Source organism: Pagrus major, chromosome 6, assembly GCF_040436345.1.
Source record: "Pagrus major chromosome 6, Pma_NU_1.0".
Lineage (NCBI taxonomy): Eukaryota > Metazoa > Chordata > Actinopteri > Spariformes > Sparidae > Pagrus > Pagrus major.
The window spans coordinates 22,889,831-22,913,853 of record NC_133220.1 but is presented as its reverse complement, the minus strand read 5'-3'; the positions used below and the strand labels follow the sequence as shown (position 1 = coordinate 22,913,853).

The window sequence follows — 24,023 nt, the reverse complement described above, 5'->3', positions numbered from 1 at the left end:
CTGCTGCTGCTATGGCAGCATGCACTATATTTAACTCTGACCAAATGTGACTATGATGGCTTCTTCTTACTGCACATACCAGTACTAGAAACCCACTTATTTATATTGTTTATTGTTTATTGTTTATTAAGGATCCCCATTAGCTGGTACCTTAGTAGCCAGCTAGTCTTCCTGGGGTCCACAAGGAACAACACAGAATATACACAAGAACGTCACAATTGCTTGTATTTCAGGTATTGTCAAACTGAGTATTGCAGTAGCTTTTCAAAAAACAAGACGAGTACACAATATTATGTTAATGTGCATTTTATTTTTCTTCTGCATCTGCAAACCAAAACCCATGTTCAGGATCATGGACCTAAGTTTACAAATTCAAGCTTAATGTAACACTGTTTTGCAGAAAAGACTTTAAATAGTTTCGTGTTCCACCAGGCTCCATGTGCGGACTGGTGTGGCTGTTCAACTCAGTCCAGTTAACTGAGTCAGATCCTCTCAAGGGAAAGCTACTGAATTTTGCCATTCATATGTGTTTCTGTTCCCCCCTAAGACAGCTCAGTCTAACCAGAGCTTATTATTCTGTATAGTCATAAATGAGATGGTTTGTCACAGTTCCTATTCAGTAATAACACACAGATGTACAACCCTGCTGAGGCAGAACGCGAAGATGGAATGAGAGAGAGACACTCATGGGAATGCACTGGTGGAATGAGAAATGTTTTGATCGGGACTTTGGCATCACCATAAAATAACACTGGCTTATTGTACAAGTTCAAGCTTTGGCATCCCCTCAGTGGCTGGCAGTGCATCTACATATTGAACACATGATGAATAAGAGTCTCTGGTTTCTAGCTTTAAGGCTTTGACTTCACAAATGATGAGTTAGCTAACAAAACAAAGATCTGAAGTTGAATCCCGTTTTGTACTGTGTATCACAAGATGAGGTTGTCCAGTTGCATACAGCAATCCTGTTTTTGATCATGCTCAGCAGGCGGGAGTCAGACGAAAATCCTCTCAAGCACTCGCAGACAGTAGACCCAGTCAGGGGGCAGTTGCTGGTAGGTCATCTTGTTCCCGTCCAGTCGTAATACCTTCATCCTGGAGTAGGACAGAGGTCCCACCTCTCTGCAGAAACTAGTCACGTTGAACCCTGTAATGAACACAGACTCATTATTCACCAGAGTGACAGCCTTCTTTGTATTGCTGTCTTTAACATTGTCGATACTAAAGCAGCCCACAGAGCTTTGATTTCACATCATGTACCATGTGTTCATCACATGTAAATCATTAAGATGAAGTGCTGGTTTGATCAAATGAGATTTGTCTGTGCAGTCTGCAAAGGCTCTTCTTCTAAAACAGTCTGCGTTTCCCATTAGTAGCCTTGCAGGTGCTGTGGTGAAAACGGAGGACGAGGAAAACCACAACACCCTCTCTTTTGCTTTCTCACTTCATTTCAGTAGTAGAGCCTCCCTCGGCACAGACTGTAGGCTTTGGCAGGCAAGGCACCGCGGTAGCTGTCAGGCTGCTAGCTAGACGATGAGGTGTGTGTTTTTGTGCAAATGTTTTGCAGTCTGTCTGTCTGTCTGTCTTTCTTTCTTGTTGGTGCGTAAACAGATCAAGAAATGAGAACAAACTTCTACTTTGCCAGAGCCTGTGAACAAAAATTGCACACTGCTGCCAGATGATCATGTGAGTAAAAATGTGGCTCCTGGCTACAAGTCCGCGGCACTGTGTCATGAATCTTATCTGTACAAAGAAGACCAAAGTGCTGGGGAGCAGACCGAGAGAGAGCAAAGAGGAGACCATGATGATGGGAACAGCATGTGCTTCTGGCTCATCTGGTGCTCTTACCTCTGAATCCATCACAGATGTTTCATACCACTCTCCTCTCTCCTTTACTAGCCTACTTTCCCTTCATCCAACCACCCAAAATTCCCTCTTCTCCTCTCTCCTCCACCCTTTTCTCTTTCCATGTCTCAGAGTCCCTCCCCTCCCTTTATTCTCCCTCGTCTTCCATCTCTGCCCGGCCCTGGCCCCTCCCACTCTGTATGCAGTGAAGAGGGCCGACTGTGTGTTCGAGGAACTCGTGCTTTCTTTAAAGCTCCTCTCACATTTTCCACATTTCATCTTCTCGCTCATAGCAGAGTTTGGGTGTCAGACCTCCTCAGGTGGTCAGCCACATAACTCACTAATATTGTACTCTGCTGTCACAAAAAGTGAGTCCATTGTTGAATTGTAAAGGTTATTAATGTGGGGTATAAGCATTTCAAAGACATGCCTGTATTTTGTGTCTGTATGTGCCTGTTTTCTTTGTGTACGTATGCCCCTCACCTTGTATTTGATTGGCCTCCAGGTAGAGGTACTGCAGGGTGGTGGGGACTGTGGGAGTGGTACTAAGCTTGTTATAAGAAAGGTCCAGTTCCACCAAACTGGAGAAGTTGAAGACCTGCGGGTGGATGCCCTGGATTTTCAGACCACAGCGACTGAGACGAAGATACTTAAGGTCGAGAAATCCCACAAAACTGTCCTCATCCAGCCCAGAGAGAGTGTTATTGGACAGATAGAGCTGCACGACCGATGGGGGTAAATGCTGGGGGACGGACGAGAACAAATTCCCACTGAGGTCCAGCAGATTCAGATTGGACAGACCTGCAAGATGAGGGTAACACACACACGCAAAAAAAAAAATGTTGTGACAGATCAATTAATCAGTCATGAATCATTCCAGTGTATTACAGCCTGTGTTTTCCCCTCCCTCTTCGTCGGTTCATCTGTTTTCACTCTGTGTGTCCTGCGATTGGATCTTATCATTAAATCTGGCCTTTTTGTTTATTTCTACTGGCCGCTTCACTTTGTCACCATTTGGGTCAGACCAGTCGGATTAAATAAAATAAATTAAATTGCTTAACGTGAAATCCAGTCACTGTTGAATTAAACAACCCTCTGACTCCAACTGCCCTAATAGCCACCTGTGTAGACTAGTAGTCAACAACAGAAGTAAAACATTAAATGTTTGTCTACAGTGTTTTTTATATGTGAACAAAGCACAAAGTTGTGCTGTAACCTTTTCTAATCAGGAAATGACACATTACACTACCCTTGAGGTCTCCCTCTGCGATGGTTCGCAGTTGGTTTCCCTGCAGCAGCAGCAGCGTCAGGTTGTGCAGGTTCTGGAAAGCGCCAGGGCTGATGCTGCTGATCTGGTTGTGGGCCAGACGCAGCTGTTTAAGTCCAGCTGGTAGAGCACTGGGCACTGATGTCAGGTGGTTGTGGTTGGCAAACAGGTAGCACAGCTGGCTCTGGTTCTGCAGGGCGGCCTGATCCAGCTTGTCGCTCTGCAGCTGGTTGTGGTCCAGGATGAGCCAGCGTAGATCAGTAATGTTGGCCAGAAAAGAGGAGGACAGGGATGAGATGTTGTTGCCCTGGGAACAAAAGAAAAAATGTCTGAAGGAATTTCACATTTCACACTTTAGAGTTAAAATGAACAGGGAATGAAAAACCACTGTGGGCTAGTGGCAGACCATTGTAAAGACAACACACGCTCAGTTCCCATGTCAGTGTTTTTCCTACCTGTAGAAACAGGTATTGAGTTCTGTCCGGCAGGCGGTCAGGGGCGTCTGCCAGGCCTCTGTGGTCGCAGTAGAGCGCCGTGGGCCACTGGATGGGGCAGTCACACTGTAGAGGGCAGGCCTGGGGGTTGTTGGCTCTGAACCAGCCTGGGTCTATCCGTCCCTGCAGGCTCAACACACTGGGCTCGCCAAGCATGCGATTAATCCACAGAGGAACACCTCCATAGTCAATGTCGGCTACAAGAGTGGCCGAGGCCGAGTCAAAGACACACAGCAGCAGCAACACGACACAGCACAGAAGAGCCATGGACACAGCTGGGGAGATAAATAATGAATCAGTAGTGAAACAATAAGACAAAGGTGTGAAATCAACCATCAGTGATGAGAATTTACTAGTTATGCGCTCTATTATAAACCTGTATAAGTTGTTTAAAGTCTTCTGTGGACCAGCTTTGTCAAGTTTGAGAAAAGGAGTTAAGCAACGTGTTAAAACACATGGGTCTCCTGAGAGTGTGGAACTAAAGATTTTTAACAGAAAGCCAGTTTTGAATCTGATGTGGGCATTTTGCTGTGTGGGAAGTGGAGGATCCACACTACCTCTGCATCCATTCATTTTAAGACGCTAAGGTTTTACACTGTATAAAAAACAAACCAAGAAAACCTGTTTTTTTTATGGTTTTGCCATGAAATTTGAAAATGTTTTACTGTGCAGTCATCAGTCTGAAATATAAAATACTACTTTATCCCATATAAATTCATTTAAAGTGCTTTATAAATAAAGGTTTTGCCAACAAATATGACAGTATTTAACTGTTTCCATTATCAGCACAATGGTTAGTACACAGTACACACAACTGTGTCAAAATGTGTTATTGCAGCGTCGGTTGTGATAAATATTACGGCAAATTTCTGTTATAAACACAGTGCCGGAGTATTTAACAGCGGTTGTAATGTATTGTTTTCCAGTGATGTCAAAATTATTGTTTTGACTGATATATTTATGTACAATGTTTTACTGGTAAAGCAACTGTATTCAACCTATATTTGGAGGTTTTTCCACGTAACCTGCTGAACGTCAACATGTTAGCATTGACTCTCTAGCATTAGCATGTAGCATCTCACTGAGCTGCTAGTGTGGCTGTGGACTCTTAATCTTATCTAATCTGCCTCTCAAAAGTTCCCCATTTCACAGCAATGGTTGTGGTACATCCTTAAGAACTGATGCAACCCTTTGCAACCATTGTAAATATTGAATGTGAAATTGAAAAACTGTTATCTGTCAGGCACTTTGAACATCAGATAAAGAATGGTTTCAGTGTGAGGTCAAAAAGGTCACCCTGTCTGTCTTTAACATGTATTGATAAATTATAATTAAATGAATGCATGTTTCTGTTGCAGCACAAGTTGAGATGGTGAGATGATGTTAGCATACACACTTCTTTGCACTTCTGAGTAAGAGAGGGAAGAATACATTTTTTCCTTGCATGCACAGCTGTAGATGGTTACGGTAATTCCCACAAAGCTGCACAAACACAAACAGAGACTCTCAGTTGCTGTATGACACATCAGTGCGTAAGAAAGATTTGCATCATCAGGAAGTTTGACTTAATCATCATCTTTGCAATGTGGCATTTTTCTTTCACATTGAAAGTACAGCACATGCTCAAAAGGTTGCCAAGACATCAGCTACATTATGCAATCATTCCTCATCAAACCAACTGTAATTAAACAGACGCTCAGTGCAGATTTCCAGTTTTACCTGCCTTGCAGAGAAAGGAAAGGGAAGCAGACGAGAAACCAACAACAGACTGACACTTACCTGTTTGGTCAGGAGCTACAGAGCGGAGACAGTTTTGTCCTAAATTCCCAATGAAGCCCTCGGGAGCTGTTTGGAACTGTGTGTGCGTTAATACGTCTGCATGTGTGTGTGTATGCGCGTGTGTTGTCAAGCTACCAGCGGTGTTTACCCACTGTCTACTGCATTCCTCCTCTTCATATGCTGCCCACATCCCGACCCCAGACCTCCTCCATAATCTTCCCTGACTCACTCACTTCTTCCTTCTTCTTTCTCTCAGCTCAGCCCTTGGTAACGGTTGAGCCCACAACAGTTGGTGGAAACATGTTTGCTTGTACCAGAAAAAGACACAGAATGACTGAGTAAGGAAAGGCAGTGAAGAAGAAAGACATCAAATAAGGGTAACTTATCAGTTTGGAGTCTGACGGTGCAGAACTTTAAGTGAATATGAGAACATTTTGATCAGCATTCAAGAATGAGAGTGTGAATATGCGTGTGTGTGTGTGTGTGTGTGTGCTTGATTGGATCTACAGTCTGTGTTCTGCCTGGAGGCATTGAAGCCCACAAAGTACCTGGGGAGCCAAAGAGACCATTCTGTGTGTGTGCATCTGTGTGTGTTCGACTGAGCATGTGTGTGAGTCTCGAAGGAAGTAACTCGTTGCAGGCATCTGAGAAGAGCAGAGGAGAGAAAAACGTTTCCAGATTCCTCTCCCCCCAGAATATGAGGGGAGCGCTGTGAGAAAAGGGGCAAGGTGGAGAACAAGAGGGAAAAGTGCGCCCAGTATTTCTATTCAGAGCACAGAAAGAGCGCCCTCTAGGTAGATCACATGGCACGACACCCACAATTCAGTGGGAACTCAGCCAAATTTATGACATAATAAGTGCCTGTATTTGGGGGGGACGAGGTGATGGAGCATTTTCTTTTAACCGTAAACCATGAACAAAACATGTTTTTAACTGTAAGTGCCTCATGCACTCTGTGTGTGGGTGGTATAGGCTACTGCAGCTGTATGATGTTATTTTTACATACAGTTTATGAATAAGTCTGTAATCAAAAATGTAATCACTACAAAAGAATGTGTGTGAAGTTCATGTGCATGTGCCAGTGACACCCACTACAAGTTCTGTCCAGAGGAGTTTTGCGATGGTTCATGTTGTGTCACAAAAGAAACAATTTCTACAACTGAATGACGAAAACCCCCCAAAACTAGAATGCTAATATCAGCATGCTAACATGCTCACAAGGCAATGCTAACTGGTCGATACAAAAGTGAGCAGGTATGTTCACCGTCTTGGTTTAGCATGTTAGCATGCTAACATCTGCTAATTAGAACCAGCGTTGCCAGATGTATGATAATTATGGTATTGATGCGATAGTTTTGCCCTCTGCATGATCAATAAAGATCTAAGTCTTATTCCAATTCATTTCCCAACATGATCAGTATATCCAGTTATGGTCCCACATCTTTGTTTACACTCTTTTCTCACCTGACCTCTGTCAAGCCAATCATGCTTGGTGTAGGCGATGATGATGAACGTGATGTGAGAGCACGGCTGTCATTTCTTTTCACAGACCGAGCTTGAACTTTCTCACTTTGGTATGTTTTGTTCAAGTCAAGTTGTTTTGGACGCACCAGAAAGCTCATTAATTAATTAGCTAAGTGTGTGGCCTTTTTAGTTTGCATGCATTTTATGAACAGCCTTCCAATCATACTGTCTTATTATGTAATTTTCTAAAAGTAGGCTGTCACAAAAATTGTCAGACTGATGGACTAATGGCCACAAGTGTTTCATTGTTTTCTTTGTAGACATGTCAAAAAACACTTGTTCTGTAAAATTACAGAACATGGTGCTAAATGAAAAGTTAAGGGATCACAGAAGTGATGACAATTTAAGTTTTGGATTGTGAATGTCTGTATGTACTAAACGTCATGGCAATACATCCAGTAGTTGATATATTTCCCTCAAACCCACATGTCAACCTCATTGTGGTGCCGTGAGCCTTGTCGTTGGTCTAGCTAACTTCCTGTCTGTTTTGCAGTTAGCAATCCCCTCCCTTCTCTCTATCTCACCACATTTGCACGACTCCCTTCTTTTTTTCGAGGCAGCTCTCGTCGCCTCTTTCTTTCCTCAAGCGTTTTTCTTCGTTTGGCCTGTATGGTAGTATAAGCCATCTTCGGGGGCCCTGGAATTGGCAGCTTACAGTTTCGCCTTGTCAGTGTAGGTGCCAGAACAGGAGGATCCTGCTGTCTACATGCTCAAGACCCAGACAGAACTGCCTTTTTTCTAGAGTTTTCTGTCCTGACTGGATATAGTGGGCAGGGATGCTGGAAAATGTGTTTTCTCTTTTACTACATGAGCTGGCGGAGGGGAGACATGAGTTACTGACCAAACACTCTGTAACAGTGGTTATTCTTGGAATATAGAGCGATTTAAAACTTATTATAACAAGAAAATAAGCACTGACAGCAGCTTTAAGATACATCGTCTTGGCACCTTGGATAATGTATTAAATTTCATCCCAATCCATCCCATAGCTGTAGAGACATTTCACTAAAAATCTGAAAACCCTATGCCTCACCAAATTCATCAAGATCAATCTACTACAGACCATGTCTGTGCCAATTTTAATGGTAATCCATCCAATAGTTGTGATCCATTCAATCTGAGCGTTCTGTTACTGTCGCCACGCCTGTTTTTTCTTATAAGTAAGATTTCTTTTCAAACAGTGTCATGTTTGTGTAACTGATTTGACGCAGGTTAAGTGAGGGTTTCTGGAAACATGTACAAGTGCTGGTACACGGTGTGTCAACAGCAGCCGGTTGGCAGCTCCTCTCCATCCTTCACACTCTGTCTGCGTCTGGTTGAGTCATAAACAGGAGAAGGAAATGGAAAAGGCCTTGCTCCATCCTCTGCTGGCTCGGATCCCTCTGCTTCAGAATAACACCTTTCACCGAAACATTACAACATCGCACTTGAATACAGTGTTTACCTCATATGATTCATGAGTATTTTCTCCGTGGTTTTAAAAACGTGTTTTTCATTTACTGTCACATTAAACTGTTTTCAGACAAGTGGTGCCATGGAGTGAAAATGGTTATTAATAATGTAGTAAGACATTTCTTAATACAAAACCTCTCCTAATGTGTGCTGGGACAGTCTCTAACCTCCCAAACCTGCACAGGACAACTGGGTATAGAAATTGGATAGATGGATGCATGCATACATAGAGAAACTCTCATTTCACTGATGACAAATAGAGGAAAAGAAAAAAAAAACAAAGAGCTACATTCTAGATTGAAACGTAAGGGGGTACTGCAGCACAACAGTTAAGTTTTTGTTGGTTGGTAAAGAGGAATAAACAAGACAAATAGCTATGAATGATACCTTTTTTTTTTTATTGATTTCATTACTGATGTTATGAGTGTCCCAAGTTTATCATGTGGTTTAAACCAGCATCTGTGCAATTACGCTGGGAAGTTAAATGACAGGGAGCCAGAATCATTATGAAATCATAGGATAAACAAAAAAAGACATTCATGCTATGACGTCACTCATTATTTTCGGCCATTATTACCTCTAAGGAGATTATGTTTTCACTCATGTCTGTTTGTTGGTCAGTTGGTTTGTCAGCAGGATTACACTAAAACTACTGATTGGATTTCCATGAAACTTGGATGGAGGATGGATCTCGGCCCAGAATGTACCCCATGAACTTTTGGTGCCGATCCAGATAACAGGCTGAATCCAGGGATTTCTTCTCACTTTCTTTAACATTACCAAATTCAACGCTGTTGTTGATTTCTCAGGGAATAATGCATGCATCTTGATGAAAAAAAATTCAGGCGTATTTAGATGGCTGGTGTCTATGAATGTGTACAATTTAATTCAGAACCTAATAAAAATTGTTCTTCCATAACACAATGAATATTTCTAATTCCATCTGCAGTGATACAGGGCTATCGAGTTTGATATCGGAAAAGGCTTGGTTGGATAAACGAGTCTTGGTGGAGGTATGCGCTCCATTGAGTTGGTAATGGTTAAATGCTACTGCATCACAGAAAGCACCATGTTAAACTAAAAAGATGAAGCAATGTTAGTTTGTGTAAAAGATATAAGGCAACAATGTGAACAAGAGAACAACAGCTACAAGTCTTCACTGTGCGTGACGCTATCACTATACAAACTACACCAACATGAATGTGACGTCAGTCCTGGTGTAAATTCTGAGAAAAAGTAATGCACCACAATAACAAAATTAATCAGTCTGCTTGTATTATCACTATTTGGATATGATTTCTTGGTAATGAGTCACCATCTCTTCACAATAATAACATTTCCCAAAGCAGAAGTTGCCCCGGGTGGTTTCCTGTTTGAGTGTTGGCACGTACAGCACATCCTCAAACAGCTTGTCAGATATTGTAAAGGCGTGTCTGAAGTTGATCCCAGAAAGCCACTAGACCTCTTCAGACACTCACATATGGATGTAAACAAGGCTGAAATCCTGAAATACTTAAATGTCACAAGCAATGTAACAAGCCGACAATTTAATAGTTATTTCTGAGTTCTTAAAACTACTTTTTTGGGCAGTTTGGGACAGCAGAAAGCTGTTAACACAACAATGATATTTACATATCCAACAGAGCTACATTATCATTTATTTGGTGTTCTGCTTGTGGCTACCTGGTAAATTTAAGTCTAATACTCACTCTCCTTTTAGCCCGTATATTGATTTCAATCAACTGCTGATGGAAATATGTAACTCTTTAGCTGCTAAATGTTCCACTAAGTTTACCAGCTATTCATTCACTTTATTTGTCTGCTGTTTGGTGCTGAGAAAGTAGTGCACGGTGAGTTTTTGAGCTTAGAAAGAAAACGAAAAGTTGCCTGTTACCAAAGACAACACTGAAACTCTGTGGAGCTGAGAAGAACTGCAGAGTCAGGTTGGTAATAAAAGAATATCACATATTATGTACATGCTTTAAGGGCTTCATGTTGGCATAAATGTTTGCATTTTTTCTGTTTTATTTTCTACATAGACTAGGCTTTGAAGTGACATTGTTTTATTAATTGATACTTAATATTTATTACCCAATATGGCAGAAATACAGATGTTTACAGAGGTTAACATGCCACTTTTAGAAATTGAAACGATCAATGTTTCACAGCTGCAGCTGAGCCTGAATTAACTTAAATCTTTTGTCTGTTTCCTCTTTTCTCGTTATTCCTCTTCTCAAGATTTCATTCACCATCTTGCTGCCTCAGTTTGTATCTTAGCAGTTCCTGTCACTGACACTAGAGGGCAGCATTTTCTCTGTAATCAACAGCACACACAAGCCTGGTACAGACTGAAATAAACTAAGGTAAAGGTCAGCTTTGAAATGTTGATTGTACAACTACAAGGAGCACATTAATGCCAATAAATGATATATATTGTTTGAGAGATTGGATGTATTGATGTAAAGAAAAGAAAACATTTTACAGACTGAAGAAGAAGAAACAAAATGCTCTGGTGATCAAGTTTCACTACTTCCATACAGCAGATGGTCGCTGGCACCGTGTTCAGCTGGGGATGCGTGCATCTTAGAGCACTTAGTCACTGAGGCAACCTTTACTGTTTTCCCAAGATCCTCTTTTTTTAGTAACAGATTTAACACTGTTCAAATAATAAATTCTGCCAAGATGTCATCAGAATTTAGATTAAACCCATAATTACAACTGTTGCCAACATATATTCCTAAAAATCGGCTGCTTTTATCTCTATGAGAAAAAGATGAGAAGCTTGGCGTGGTGTAATCATGAACATCTGTGCATGATTTATGTCTGTGTGTGTGTGTGTGTGTGTGTGTGTGTGTGTGTGTGTGTGTGACTTTGTGTGTGTGCGTGGACATCTGCTTTCTATAGCATGGTTTATGCCGCCCCCTGTGCCCTGGGGTGCCATGGTTCAAGTTACCTTAAGGATAACATTATCCAGGGAATACTACGGTGGCCCTAAAGGTCAAAACACAACAACATATACAGAAAACACAACAACATTTCAGGAAGCTCAACTACATGTTGTTGAATTTTCTGTAATTTTGTTGTGTTTACTGTAATATTATATTCAGGGTCATTGTAGAATACAAGGACCACATCTCTATCATCTATAGAATGAATTTGTCATTTATCATGAGTTGCATCTTTATGAGTTATTATTGTGTGTAATTTGTTATTGATGTAATGTTATGACATTAATCAGTTGTTGGTATGTAAGTTGTAACTCAGTATAAGTGGAATCATTACTGTAGAGCATGCTTTAAAATTGGCAAGTGGCTGTTGAATTGTTAGTCGAAGGGTATGTGAGCCCTCTTATGAAACACATAGTGGAGACAATACTTTGGTTCCCATGACGATAAACATTAAATTGTAGACTTCCGACTGGGTCAGAGTTTGGGTTAGGCATGTAATTATTATGGTGAAGATTAGAGTCAGTGTCAGCCAGGAATGAGTGAGTAAATTATGACTTTGTTTATGGTTTATCTATTACATTATGTTTTTGTGTCTCCTTCTTCCACACATTTTCCTTCTGTGGCAAAAAACAAAGGACACTTCTAGAAACACTGCTATTTTTTATTAGTCCAAATTCATTAAGGCCATATAAATCTGTATGGCAGCTGGATGAAAGAACATCTGACTGCCATACCTACATAATAAAACCATTTAGTCTGTTTCGAGCATAACAATGGCCTCCAAACACAGTGGATTTCCTGTCACTGACCTGATTTTATTCTGGCATTAAACACACATATGAATGACTGAAGAACGTCAGGATGAGTAGATGTTTAGTATATTTTTAAATCTTCCACACATGCTCTTTTCTGCAGGTGAGTGCCCAGAGAAGTACTCCTCAGAATGAAAATTCCTGTGACATTCCTGTGAATAGTTCACGGCCTGAATGTAAAGTGTTTGGTCCTCTGATCTTCTGATCCCTGCTCAGCGCTGGTCTTGACCCAGACAGGAGAGGGGGTTGGGGCTGAGTGTGTTGGGGGCTGTGCAGAGTCGACCTGGGCCTCTTACTTTGAAGTTCTGGTCAGCAGAGAGTCGATTTCTTTTTCATTTCTCTTTATTACTCTTTCGCATTTCCTTATATTGTTTTGTATGTGTAGATACTTATCTTTTTGTGGTCAACATTTCTTAGACTGACTTTAACAACCTCATATACGAGGGCTTTGATGTTACTATGCAAGAGCTGATAACCTCTGAAGGCTGATAAGGTTGTTAGTCCTCAAGAATGAGTAAAGGGTTGGAGTTCATCCTGGTTTGGCTTAGAAGTACTTCACCAAACAGCTTTGACCTACAACTGCATAGAGAGCTGCAGGGATGACGTTTCCTTGTAGGCTAACCTGGTTCCCTCAACAAAAAGCCAATGGGATCATTGGCTCTGGGATTTATGCAGAAAATAATCTCTTACATGTTTTTTTTTTTGTTTTCGTTCTGTAAGATAATTTCCGCAAATGAAAACCACTTTTATAATTTTTGAAGCGTAAATGCAATTGCCAAAAGTAAAAAACAATCTCGAAAAGTTTATTTCACAAAAGATAAAACATGAAAATCTCTTGAGCTTGTATTTCAGGCATCTAACAAAAGAAAATCATTTCCAGGTTTTATGACTCATTTCTCACACTGTTTTTAGAGAACAACAAATATGTGTTGAGAAATCCATTCCCCATATAAAATCACATTTAAAAATAATGAATATGACTGGTGCAGTGTTTTACAAGGCTGGGCAGAGCACTGACTGGTCTTTTCTGCTCCATCTGCAGTTCACAGATGCCTGCAGACACACACTAAAGACGAAGGAAAGTGTTTCCTGATGCTGCAGAATAGATAGCAGGATGAATAAGCTGCTTTATGTATCTGTTTGTCCGTCTGAGATGGGACTCGTGCCAGTGACCAACCCTCCTCGTCCAAGCTTCAACAATCTCAGTCTCATCCTGTAAATTCTTCACCAGGAGTCTCTAGCTCAGCTTAAAAGTGAAGTGGCCAGCTGATTGTTCCTTTCTTCCCTTTCCTGATGTATAAAAGCCTTTTATTGTCAGATGTCGGACACAATGGATACACTAAGTGACAGCCAACTCAAAGAACATGTGTTAGGAACTAAGCCAGTTTTCTATCTGTATGTGTTTATGTGCTATGTATATTTCTTCAGTTTGACAAGTGTTACTGCTCTTTGCTGACTCAGAAACTTACACAGTGAGGAACACTTCAGGAAGTCACTGCACGCAGCCAAGAAATAGTCCGGCTCAACTGTAAAACCACACTGTGTCTTTTTGTAACTTTGTTTTTTTTTTTACAGATTAAACAAATGAAATATAACACAGGACTTAGTGAAGAAACAGCAGGGGAGGGCCTTTCACATTGGGGGAACACATTAGGAAATCCACTAAGGACAACTCTATATTTCATTCTGGACCTACTTTCCCATTTTTTTGTGTCTAAGTGACTAATGTGGACAGCAGTTTTTGAAACTGGCCTACTATGAAGTGAGACCACTGCAGCCAGCAGCCACATGGGCTGCATTGTAACCATGTGGGCAATTGCACACAATCAAAGTAAGTTTACTTGAAGGTGTTATTGATAACATTCAGCCACTAAATGTGGCTTTCTAGAAGCTGGAACCATCCGTCAGACCTAAACAAAACAATCAAACGTTTTAAATCATCGTCACAATCATAATAATGTTTTTGAGGAAAAGAGATGCTACACCTTTCTACACGCAGTAGATTTTTTTTAATGGTTTATCTACATAAACATGTTATCAATATGACCTTTAAATTGCTTGTTTTGTTTTTGTGTGTCACTGACAGGCTCAGATTGTTATTCTAAGTGTCGGACAAGTTATGTAAAGGTTCCCTCCAGAGACAGACCTTTTTGTTTAAGAGTAAGATCACTATTGCTATTGCCAAAATAACCAGACTCCATTTGCAGAAATGCAATCTAATCGTCATATACACTCAAAATCTAGAAAAACTAAATAAAACTCACAACAATCACATTGGTTAGTCTTCCCTCTGTTTCAATAATCACTGGTTTGGTCAAGATAAACCCTTAATTCACCACATTATGTGAAATATCGGGAGAGGAGGGAGGTCAGACATCAGAGAAGCAGCGCTGAAAATACACTGTAGAGCAAAATGATTTGCACATCTAATTCAGTGAATGAAGGTTTTTTTTAACATGTATGTTTACACATGTGGTGTGCCTCCTACACATTTTCACAGGCCATTCCTTGTTCCTCTGTTCCACTGCAGAAGGTAAAACATGCAGAAGATGCAATAAAAGTGAAAATACTATACATAGGCTGGTTGAAACAGGGTACTTTCTGTACTCCTGTTTTAAGATATGTCTGTGTTCTTTTGTTTCAGATGTAATGATGTGGTGTGGCATTTGAATATTAACTATGGTAACTTCCACCATCGAATCCATTATCCAATAGATTTGAAATCCTGTTAATCCAATTATCCACAATGACAATTGTAGCCTTACCTTCTAGGTTGACTGTACATATGGTTGCCTCATGTCTTTACTCATTTTGACTCTCATGAAGACAAAGTAGTGTTAGTCAATCCGTTTTTTCCCTTGGAAATGCTACATGGACTGAATGTTTATGTCTGGAGGAAACATGCCAGTGAAATGACACACCAGAGAAAACACGTTTTTTATGTTCAACTACATGCTAGAATACGTGCGTTAAATATAATTTTATTTTTAAACATATTAGACCCAGATAAATGATCCTCCTTGAAATCACTCTCTCTTCGACAGTCACACCATTCTTCCCTTGTCACAGTTCCCCCGTGATAACAGCAAACAGAGGAGATGGAGAGAGGAAAAGGTGGATAAGATAAATTGGAGAATCTTCAACTGCTTGCAGACATAAGGGATAAAAAGTGAATGAATAAGATTCAAACGGAGCTTGTGTCAGGGGAAAGACACAGAGCAGGAAGGGGCCCACATTAAGACCAGACAGACAACATGTGGGGACTGTCACACATGTTTTCATTTAACCCTTTACAAGATGTAAAGTTGTTGTAGAGGAATGGACACCCCTGCTTTAAAGCTTTGTCTTGGGAATATTTCACAGTTGTTGTCTTTCATCAGTCTTTCTTAATAATATTAAAAGCATAGAACTATTGTCTTTGTACAGTCTTGTCATTTATATTGTTAGGAAGATATTACAGATACATACAAGGTATTGATAAGATATTTAATCCAATGCTGAAATCCCCTTTAACAACAGCATGACTCTTTACAGTACATACAACAATGCAACGACAAGTCATGTCTTTACCCGTGTCGGACGGTGTTTGCATTGTTCAAAAATGATGAATAATTTAGCATCTGTGATCCAGTGAGCCAAAAAGACTTCAAAGCAATGGTCTAAATGTTTAAGAAGCAGAGGGGTTTCAGCTGAAAGGGACTGAATGTGCTGCACACAGATGGGAACAATCCCTCACAGTTGCTGCAACTCACATCACTAATATGAGTGGAAAAAGAGGCTCCAGAGTGGGGTGTGGGGTGTGCTGGGCCATGCCTGAGCGAACAAAATGGGGTGCAGGCGGGTGGGTAAGGGGGTGGAAAGAACCAACAGTGAAGGAACAGAGGGAGGGATGGAGAGGGGGGATGGCAGAACGTAAAAAAGAGCAGGGAGGGGAGGAAAGTTTTTTTTTTACAAAGTCTTTTTCAGAGTCCCCTCCAATTCTGAGCACACTCTTAGTGAGAGAGGGGACAAGGAGTGCCAGTCTCTCTGATCAGGTAGGTGTGTGTGTGTGTGTGTTTTTGCATGTATATGCATGTGTGTGAACATGTGCCTGTTAATCCCTTTGGTATTTTTCTATGAAACCTAACAGGGGATAAATAAACACATGATGATAGAGGCATATTTTTGCTTGAGATTTTTTTCCTTTTCAAAGACAGAGGGTGATTATTGGATATTTTCCCACAGTTTTGGTGCAGCAGTGAGAAACATTAACAAAGCTGCCATTCAAGTTCTTTTTTTCTTTTTTTATGCTTCCTCTCTGGATTCCCTGTGGATTAAGACCCCTAAGAATGTACCTCTGCAGGCAGTTACATTTCCAAAACAGTCTGTACTGCACATTTGACTATCCATGTAACTGTGTAACAGTGAGGTCTCTAAAAGTGTGAGAGAAGTTATGTTTTTGCTAACTTATTTATTTTTTTACTTTTTGGTGGCTTAATGAACATTTTCTTGCTTTATTTTTGCAAATCATGTACCTCTTTATTATATAAGCGAGGAACTTGCCCTTAGTGGATACAGAGGGTCAGCACAAGAGCACATTTTCACCTTCACTTTGCTTTTGAGCTGTATCTGTTTCAAAATATTTTAAAATATTAGTCAATGTAGCCCCATTAACAAAATAATTTGTCAAAATGTGAATGACTTTGTGTCTATTTGGAATTTTATTGGCTTGTTTCTCTGTCTTTGTTAGATTACAGTGAAGATTCGTGTGACTGTGACCATGCGTGTGGTGATTGTCTTCCTCTTGTCTGCCCTGCTTCCACCCTCTCTCTCCCATCAATCGGACCCCTTAGCCTGGCTGTACACTCGACAGAGCCAAGGACACTATTATGGCTCCCTGCAGGCAGACACCGCTGGAGGGGCATGTCCAGATGAGTGTGACTGCCCCCCTACTTTCCCAATTGCCATGTACTGTGATGGGCGGGGCCTGTCAACCATGCCAACCATTCCCTCCCGTGTGAAATATGCGTACCTCCAAAACAATGCAATCACAGCTGTGCCTGACTCAACTCTAGCCAATGCAACCAATCTGGTGTGGCTCATGATGCACCACAACCAGCTGACATCTGACGCCATAGGCAAAAAGGTAACCCTACATCTGGTCTCAGTCAGACAGAGCCACGCGTGTGAGCTCAGAGTATGAAAGAGTCATGCTGGTCTCAATGGTTGTCAGATGGTTGGCAGGTGGCAGACTGTAATTAAAAAGAAAAAAGTAATAATGTTATTGCTGCATATGTGTTAACAAAAGGCACATTGTATGTGTTCTCAGCTTCGCGTCCAGCTGAAATTAAATTGCAGGTTTTTCTATGCCTCAGCATATATATCTGCTCCATAAACATGTGCCCTGTGTTCTCCTTTGACAAGGGAGACACTAATATTTTTATTCAAGATGGCATCTGGTCTTTGCATTGATCGGCCAGTTAGTGTCTGCCATTTTATTTGACTGTCCAAATGTGAAAATTTATCCTCTACGTATAGTGGATGTTCCAAAATGGCAAGTGTCCGAAATCTCAACTCACTGGTTACGATTGTCAGAACTATAAGTGTCCACGATAAAGGGAGCAGTAAATGAGTGAACAAGGGAGTGATGTCAGACACAACCACGGACTTGTAGGTAGACAGCAGCTTGCTACACAATCAGAATCAGAATCAGAAATACGTTATTGATCCCCGAGGGGAAATTGCTTGCGTTACAGCTGCTTCCATTCAAAAGTCTTAGAAAATATGCAGAGAAATAAAAACTATATATAAGCAAGAATAATAAAAATAGAGGAAAATATAAGAAATGCAAGAGCCACAGACACAAACAAGCTACATTAGCTTCTTAGCTTTTCTAGCTAAGGTCGTGCACCTTGTCTTGTAGAAAGAGCGAAGAAACAATTATTTGGAAAAAATACCTGGATAATGTTAGGTTGCAGGTAGCTAATTAGCTGGTCAGTGGCAGCACACTGAGCAGTTTTTAAACATACCTCCAAATGTCACTTCAGTCAGTTTCGATGCTGGTATAGGTTCTCCTTACTCATCAGTTCAACAGCTAAGAATGCACAGTTGCCCATGACTTTTAGCTACAGCGCAAATTTGTTTACTTTTGCCCCTTTTTCACTGCCTGTTCAAGACAGGACTGTTGTGCCATAATTCTGCCTTGCAATTTTTTTATATAAAATACAAAGACGTAATTGGGGGGTCATTGTTGTTCTGGCTAAGCTAGGACAGGACACAGGTGTGTGATGTTTAGCTGTTATGTGTGTGACACCACAAACAGGAGAATAAAAAAACGGCTAGAAGTAGTTAGATGCTAACTCAAAGACGAAGAACTGCAGCTCTTTACCCTCCGAGAAGAGGACGAAATCAACTACCATGTAAGAGAAACGGTAAATGATTGTTATTGCAATGTTATGCCAGATTAGAAAGTGCAGCTTTATACTGCCGTCGTCAACGTACAGAAGAGTCGTGGTTGTGCAGTTAGTGCACAATCTCTGTGTAAAAAGATCTTATGGCTCTTATTCCCCTGCCGGTGCTCAGCCTGCCAGTTGCTGTTGCTCAAAAGACAGACACCCTCCAGCCGACTGAGAGAAAAGGGCATTTCTAATATTTCTCCAAAGACCTTTTTTATATTCTATTTTTTTAATAAGAACATTTTTTTTACATTTCTTTACAAATAATTGACAATAACACTGACATTGTTGCAAAAAGGGTTAACAATGTTATTTCAGTCTTTTTAATGGTGTTGAGGGAGCGTTATTTGGTTTATTCGCAAGTTGTTCATTCTCCACATCATTTTTGTAGGCATTCCTGAAGTTGGAGGGACTGCAGCGTTTATACCTACAACACAATAATCTGACCAGCATTCCTTCAAACCTCCCTCGCGGCCTGCGAGACCTGAGAATAAACCACAACAAGATTGAAAAGGTAATGTCTTGCATAGTTTGATAGTCATGCAAAATCCTTCTCTGTGCTCGGTAACTGTTTTGGCCATACATCAGAGACATTACACAATTATTTATACTGTTTCCTAGGTTATAGCTGCAGACCTGGAGGGAATGGATAACCTCACTATCCTGTATCTCAATGACAATGCTGTCACAGACATGAGCACATCACTGAAGGCACTGAAATCCCTCACACTGTTGGACATCAGCGGCAATAAGTTGACAAAGGTAATTTTGTGTATCTGTTTGCAAATGTTCCATTAAGTCGATGGATAAATTCCAGTCCTCCCACAATATTTTCATTAACTGATCCCAGGTCCCAGAGGCACTCCCCGAACATCTGCACCAACTCTACCTGGAGTCCAACTCCATTGATTCTCTACCAGAGAGCTTCCTGGGTGGTTTAAGTCAGCTGCAGTACATAAGGATGGCCCACAACCAGCTAACAGACAAGGGTATCCCTGCCAACACCTTTAATGTGACTGGGCTGGTGGAGCTGGACCTCAGCTTCAATAAACTGGAGAGAATCCCCCCAGTGAGCACCACTCTACAGCATCTCTATCTGCAGGCCAACCAGATCAAAGGTAAATGCATGTTCATTGTCACATCATTTTACATGACTCTGTGTGTGCTCTCCTCTCTGGTTTGAAGTGGATTCGGCTCAGTTGGAAAAAGGTGATGTTGCATGCTGCCGTGCACCAGTCAGGATTTAGCAACATCTGAATCAAAGCTGGACAGCTGTGGAGTTGTTTGTGATGTTTCCAGATCAACTTCAGTCAAACCTGATCGACAACACCCAGACTGTCCTGATGAAGCAGATTATCAGGGTTTTTTCAGTGTCAAACTTTAAATATGATTGTTGCTCATTAAGTTGTGCACATTTAGAGCAAAAATACCTAAACAACCAGTGTATAAGGTTTGGTGGCATCTTACAGTGAGGTTGCAACCTGGTGAGGTTGAGTACCCTTCATCTCATAGTCCCCTGTGATGGCAGCTAATAACACAAAAAAAGCATGAAAGTTCCTCTCTAGAACCCATTTTAAGGTAACAAAAACACACTGATTCTAAGATTAAGGTGATAATACACAAATGAAAACTGAATTTTGAATATTGTATTCCATTTCTGCTCCTAAATCCTCCTAAATCCTACACACTGAACCTTTAAAAACATGCCTTCTCAGGATCTCCTGCAGCAACGTTATATTTACCTCTCTGATTTATAAGCCATGTGCTGAGATGTTGGATGTTTGGAATAGTGTTAGTCTAAGTAGTTTTGGAAGATTTATTGAAATGCTGCTGTATGTGAAACTATACCACCTCTCCATCTGTCCCTCTAGAGTTCACTTTGGGTAGTTTCTGCACCTTTACGGATGTGTCCAACTTCTCCAAACTGCGGACGCTGCGACTGGATGGGAACGAGATCAGTCTCCAGGACGTCCCTTCAGATTCATCCCTCTGCTTGCGGCTGGCTTCCACCATTGAGGTCTAACTGTGTAGGATACAACACCAACATGAGCCAAAACCAAAGCACAGCTGGGGCAATGATATAATTTAATATTGACAGCAAGTGGCAGCAGTTTGTACTGCAATATCCTCTATTCACATCACAGTAATTATGAGGATGTTTACATGGCAGAGGCTTAATATTTCACCTTTCACTGGGAAATCTCTGTGAAAAATATAGACAAGTAAATTGTTTACCATTATGAGCTTCTGGACAAATGGCCAAGTCTGTTTTTCTTTTTTTCTTTTTTTTTTTTATGAAATAGATCTGAATGAGCGCTTTTCCACAAATACAGTGTATAAGCCTAATAAGATATTGTATGTAATCAACGTTTTAAGCGTCTTTATTTTCTTTATCTCTGTTGTCCTACAAAGCATGCCTTCCACTGTTTTGTCAGATAAGCTGATGATACACATATTATGTATGATGTATGATGTGAATTGTTTAATTTCAAGTCAGTAACTGGTGTAGAACCATGACAATATTATCTTCACTTCTCCGACAACCATGTCTGAAAGTAATATCTTGTGCTGTGATTGCTTGTTGCTATAGCGGATTGTCTTTTTTCTCAGTGAAATCAACTTTCCTTAGAAACATGGATAGAAACCTATGTACTGTGTGAAAAAATATCTCCATTCTGTACTGTAGTGAATAACATACCTTTGAGAGTATGAATTGCAAGTCTTGAGTTACTGTATACATTGCATGGATAGGTTATGATACTGACAAAGGTTTTATGTTTACGAGCCTATGGCAGAAGAAATAAAAGTTGGGCTTTTTAAAAAGATCGTTTTACAGTACATCCTGTATTTGTAGTGCACCTTATTTCACTGTCTGTGTGTGTGTGTGTGTGTGTGTGTGTGTGTGTGTGTGTGTGTGTGTGTGTGTGTGTGTGTGTGTGTGTGTGTGCGTGTGTGTGTGTGTGTGTGTGTGTGTGTGTGTGTGTGTGTGTGTGTGCGTGATGTAGGTTTGAGTCAGTGATTTTATGCACTGGGGCACTGAAAACATAGTTTGCTTGGGACAGAGTAGCTTTTGTTAAACAGCAATAAATCAGCTATCTTTTGAATTCAGGCTCTCTGTCTCGGATATGAGAAATTTTATGAGACACACCTAAAGAATACGTTTTCAGAGAGAGAGAGTATTTTCAAAAGACTCAAGATCTAAGTCTGCTCACTGGAGATGGTGACAGCACTACATCAAGTTGTTTGTGAGGGCATCAACAGAGTCATTCAGGACACATGAACCTTTGGACTGCAACTGCAGAGAGTGAACCTCTTCAGGCGATGTTTTTTTCTTTACTGTTCCAGAAAAGAAAGAAAGTAAAAACATTGTGGCTGATGGAATGTTTGGGAAAATGACAAACTTTTCAACAATGCCACAGATGTGAATTGTGATATTTTGAATCTATTTGCAAACTAATGTGATGGAATGGAACAAAGTACATTTACTCAAGTTCTGTACTTAAGTACAACTCTGAGGTACTTTACTTGAGTATTTCAATTTTCTGCTACTTTATATTTCCACTTCACTACATTTGGAACAAATATTGTACTTTTTAATCCACTATATTTATTTGATAACTATAATTAGTTATTTCTACTAGGTCCTATAACTGGCCAGGCCGACAGCGCCAACGCTGATAACACCAATGCCAAGTCAATGCCAAGTATACAGTTTATATACGCATGTAAATATATGTTTAATTTACTTTAACTTGTACTTTTAATACTTAAGTATATATCATGTTGGATACTTAAAGACTTTTACTCAAGTATGACTTTTGTGTACTTTTTACAACACTGGCACACTACTGACATTTTCGATGATGATATAAATGTTTCTGACTTCTCAACTCCCTCTGAATGACCATTGTCTCATATGAGGGGAATGGTTATTAAACAGGAAGCCACACCTTTCAGTTAAATTCTTTACGCTGTCCGCCTTCTAAGGTGAACCTTGTGTGTTTGTCTAACTCTGACAAACCTGTGTGTGTCAGCTGGCCGGTGGTGGGACAGTCAGAGGACACGGGATGTCTATATTTATAATATTTCTCTCTATCACTATGTTTTCTAATCTGTGGCCACACCAGCAGATACCGTCATTCCAACTAATATATATAATAGGCTTACAGCGGTTAGCTAGTGGCCACACGTAACTGACCAAAATGGCTCGGAAACCAAAAAAGCATCAAGCAGAGTACATTACACAATGAGGACACTGAGCAGAGATATGCGTATCTCACTGCCAAGAGGTCTGCTATGTATTATGTAGTCTTACAAAAGTGAAGCCTGACAGATGACATCACGGCTTGAACATGGCATTCGCAATGCTGTTGCCCATGCTATTCTGCAGTCAGTGAAAATTTTGCATGAAATTTCTCACCCTGAAGCTCTCTGTCAAAACAGGGAATAATTTTGATAATTGATTTTCACTGTATTTGACAAGCTGCCATGTTCATGATGTTACTTCAGTCTAAGCATTTGATATCTGTACATTTTGTATGTGCACGATAATAAGTGCTCTCTGGTTTTCACAAATGTATGCGTAGTTTCTGAAGTACATAATGAATGTTCAGCTGAGAAGATGAGGCTTCAGTCTGACACAGTCATATTTTGACATCATTTTAATAGTTTTGGACATATATCCTGACGTATAGAGTGGCAGCGCTTGCAGATTTGCAGATCACAAAAGCCTGAACTGTTGGCATTGGCCAAAGTCTGCACTCTCCAAGTGCCCTCTAGTTTTAATGTATTCATTGTACCTTATCTGTGTTGTGTTTTTTCCCTCAAGGACTCTAATGAGACTCTGAATAAAGTGAAACTTGACTGAATATTTGTCTCTTTTGGATGTGCAGAAAGGCAACTGTTTGCTTACAAGTCTGCGATCGAACTTTAATGGTCATATAAGTGATGTTAAAAACGTGAGGGACAGAATACACTCATAAGTAGCTTGTAACATCTAAGAAAGTAATTAATACAAGACACCAGTCAGTTTTGGTATGTGTGTGTCTGTTTATCTATGACTCGTCAGAGTAAGGTTGTAATAATCTTTTGATTAATGGGGACTGCAGGACTGTGACATGTCACCTGACACGGCTGTGGTCACATCATCAGCTTGTGATTATGGGTGACACAGACGTACTTATAGGCTAACAGTACAGTGATTATGTGTCCATGTCACTGACCAAAATGAGACCTATCCTTCATCAGTCACAGCAGTGGCTTTAGGGAGTAGTTGTTAAGACCTGGTTACAGGTGTCTGAGTCACACACACACACACACACACACACACACACACACACACACACACACACACCACAGCACTATATCACTGAGCAAGTTTAACTGCTCCACTGTTTTGTCTATTTATCAATACAGAGCAAATATTATTGTTATTACACATAATCTGAGGTGAGAGCTATAAAAGTGTA

General features: G+C 40.6%; 2 protein-coding genes across 2 annotated transcripts; one reads left to right on the top strand and one right to left on the bottom strand.

The window, feature by feature from the left end:
• Positions 1 to 995: 995 nt before the first annotated feature.
• Positions 996 to 5,575, bottom strand: LOC140997952 (lumican). Its single transcript, XM_073468049.1, has 6 exons — positions 5,521 to 5,575; positions 5,386 to 5,400; positions 3,568 to 3,881; positions 3,095 to 3,419; positions 2,329 to 2,646; positions 996 to 1,147 (listed from the first exon to the last, which is right to left on the bottom strand). The coding sequence occupies exons 1-6, from the start codon at positions 5,573 to 5,575 to the stop codon at positions 996 to 998; spliced, it is 1,179 nt and encodes a 392-aa protein (XP_073324150.1).
• An 11,305-nt stretch (positions 5,576 to 16,880) lies between these two features.
• Positions 16,881 to 20,578, top strand: fmoda (fibromodulin a). The gene is made up of 5 exons (XM_073469073.1): positions 16,881 to 17,246; positions 18,947 to 19,069; positions 19,177 to 19,317; positions 19,406 to 19,673; positions 20,427 to 20,578. The coding sequence occupies exons 1-5, from the start codon at positions 16,881 to 16,883 to the stop codon at positions 20,576 to 20,578; spliced, it is 1,050 nt and encodes a 349-aa protein (XP_073325174.1).
• Positions 20,579 to 24,023: the final 3,445 nt, after the last annotated feature.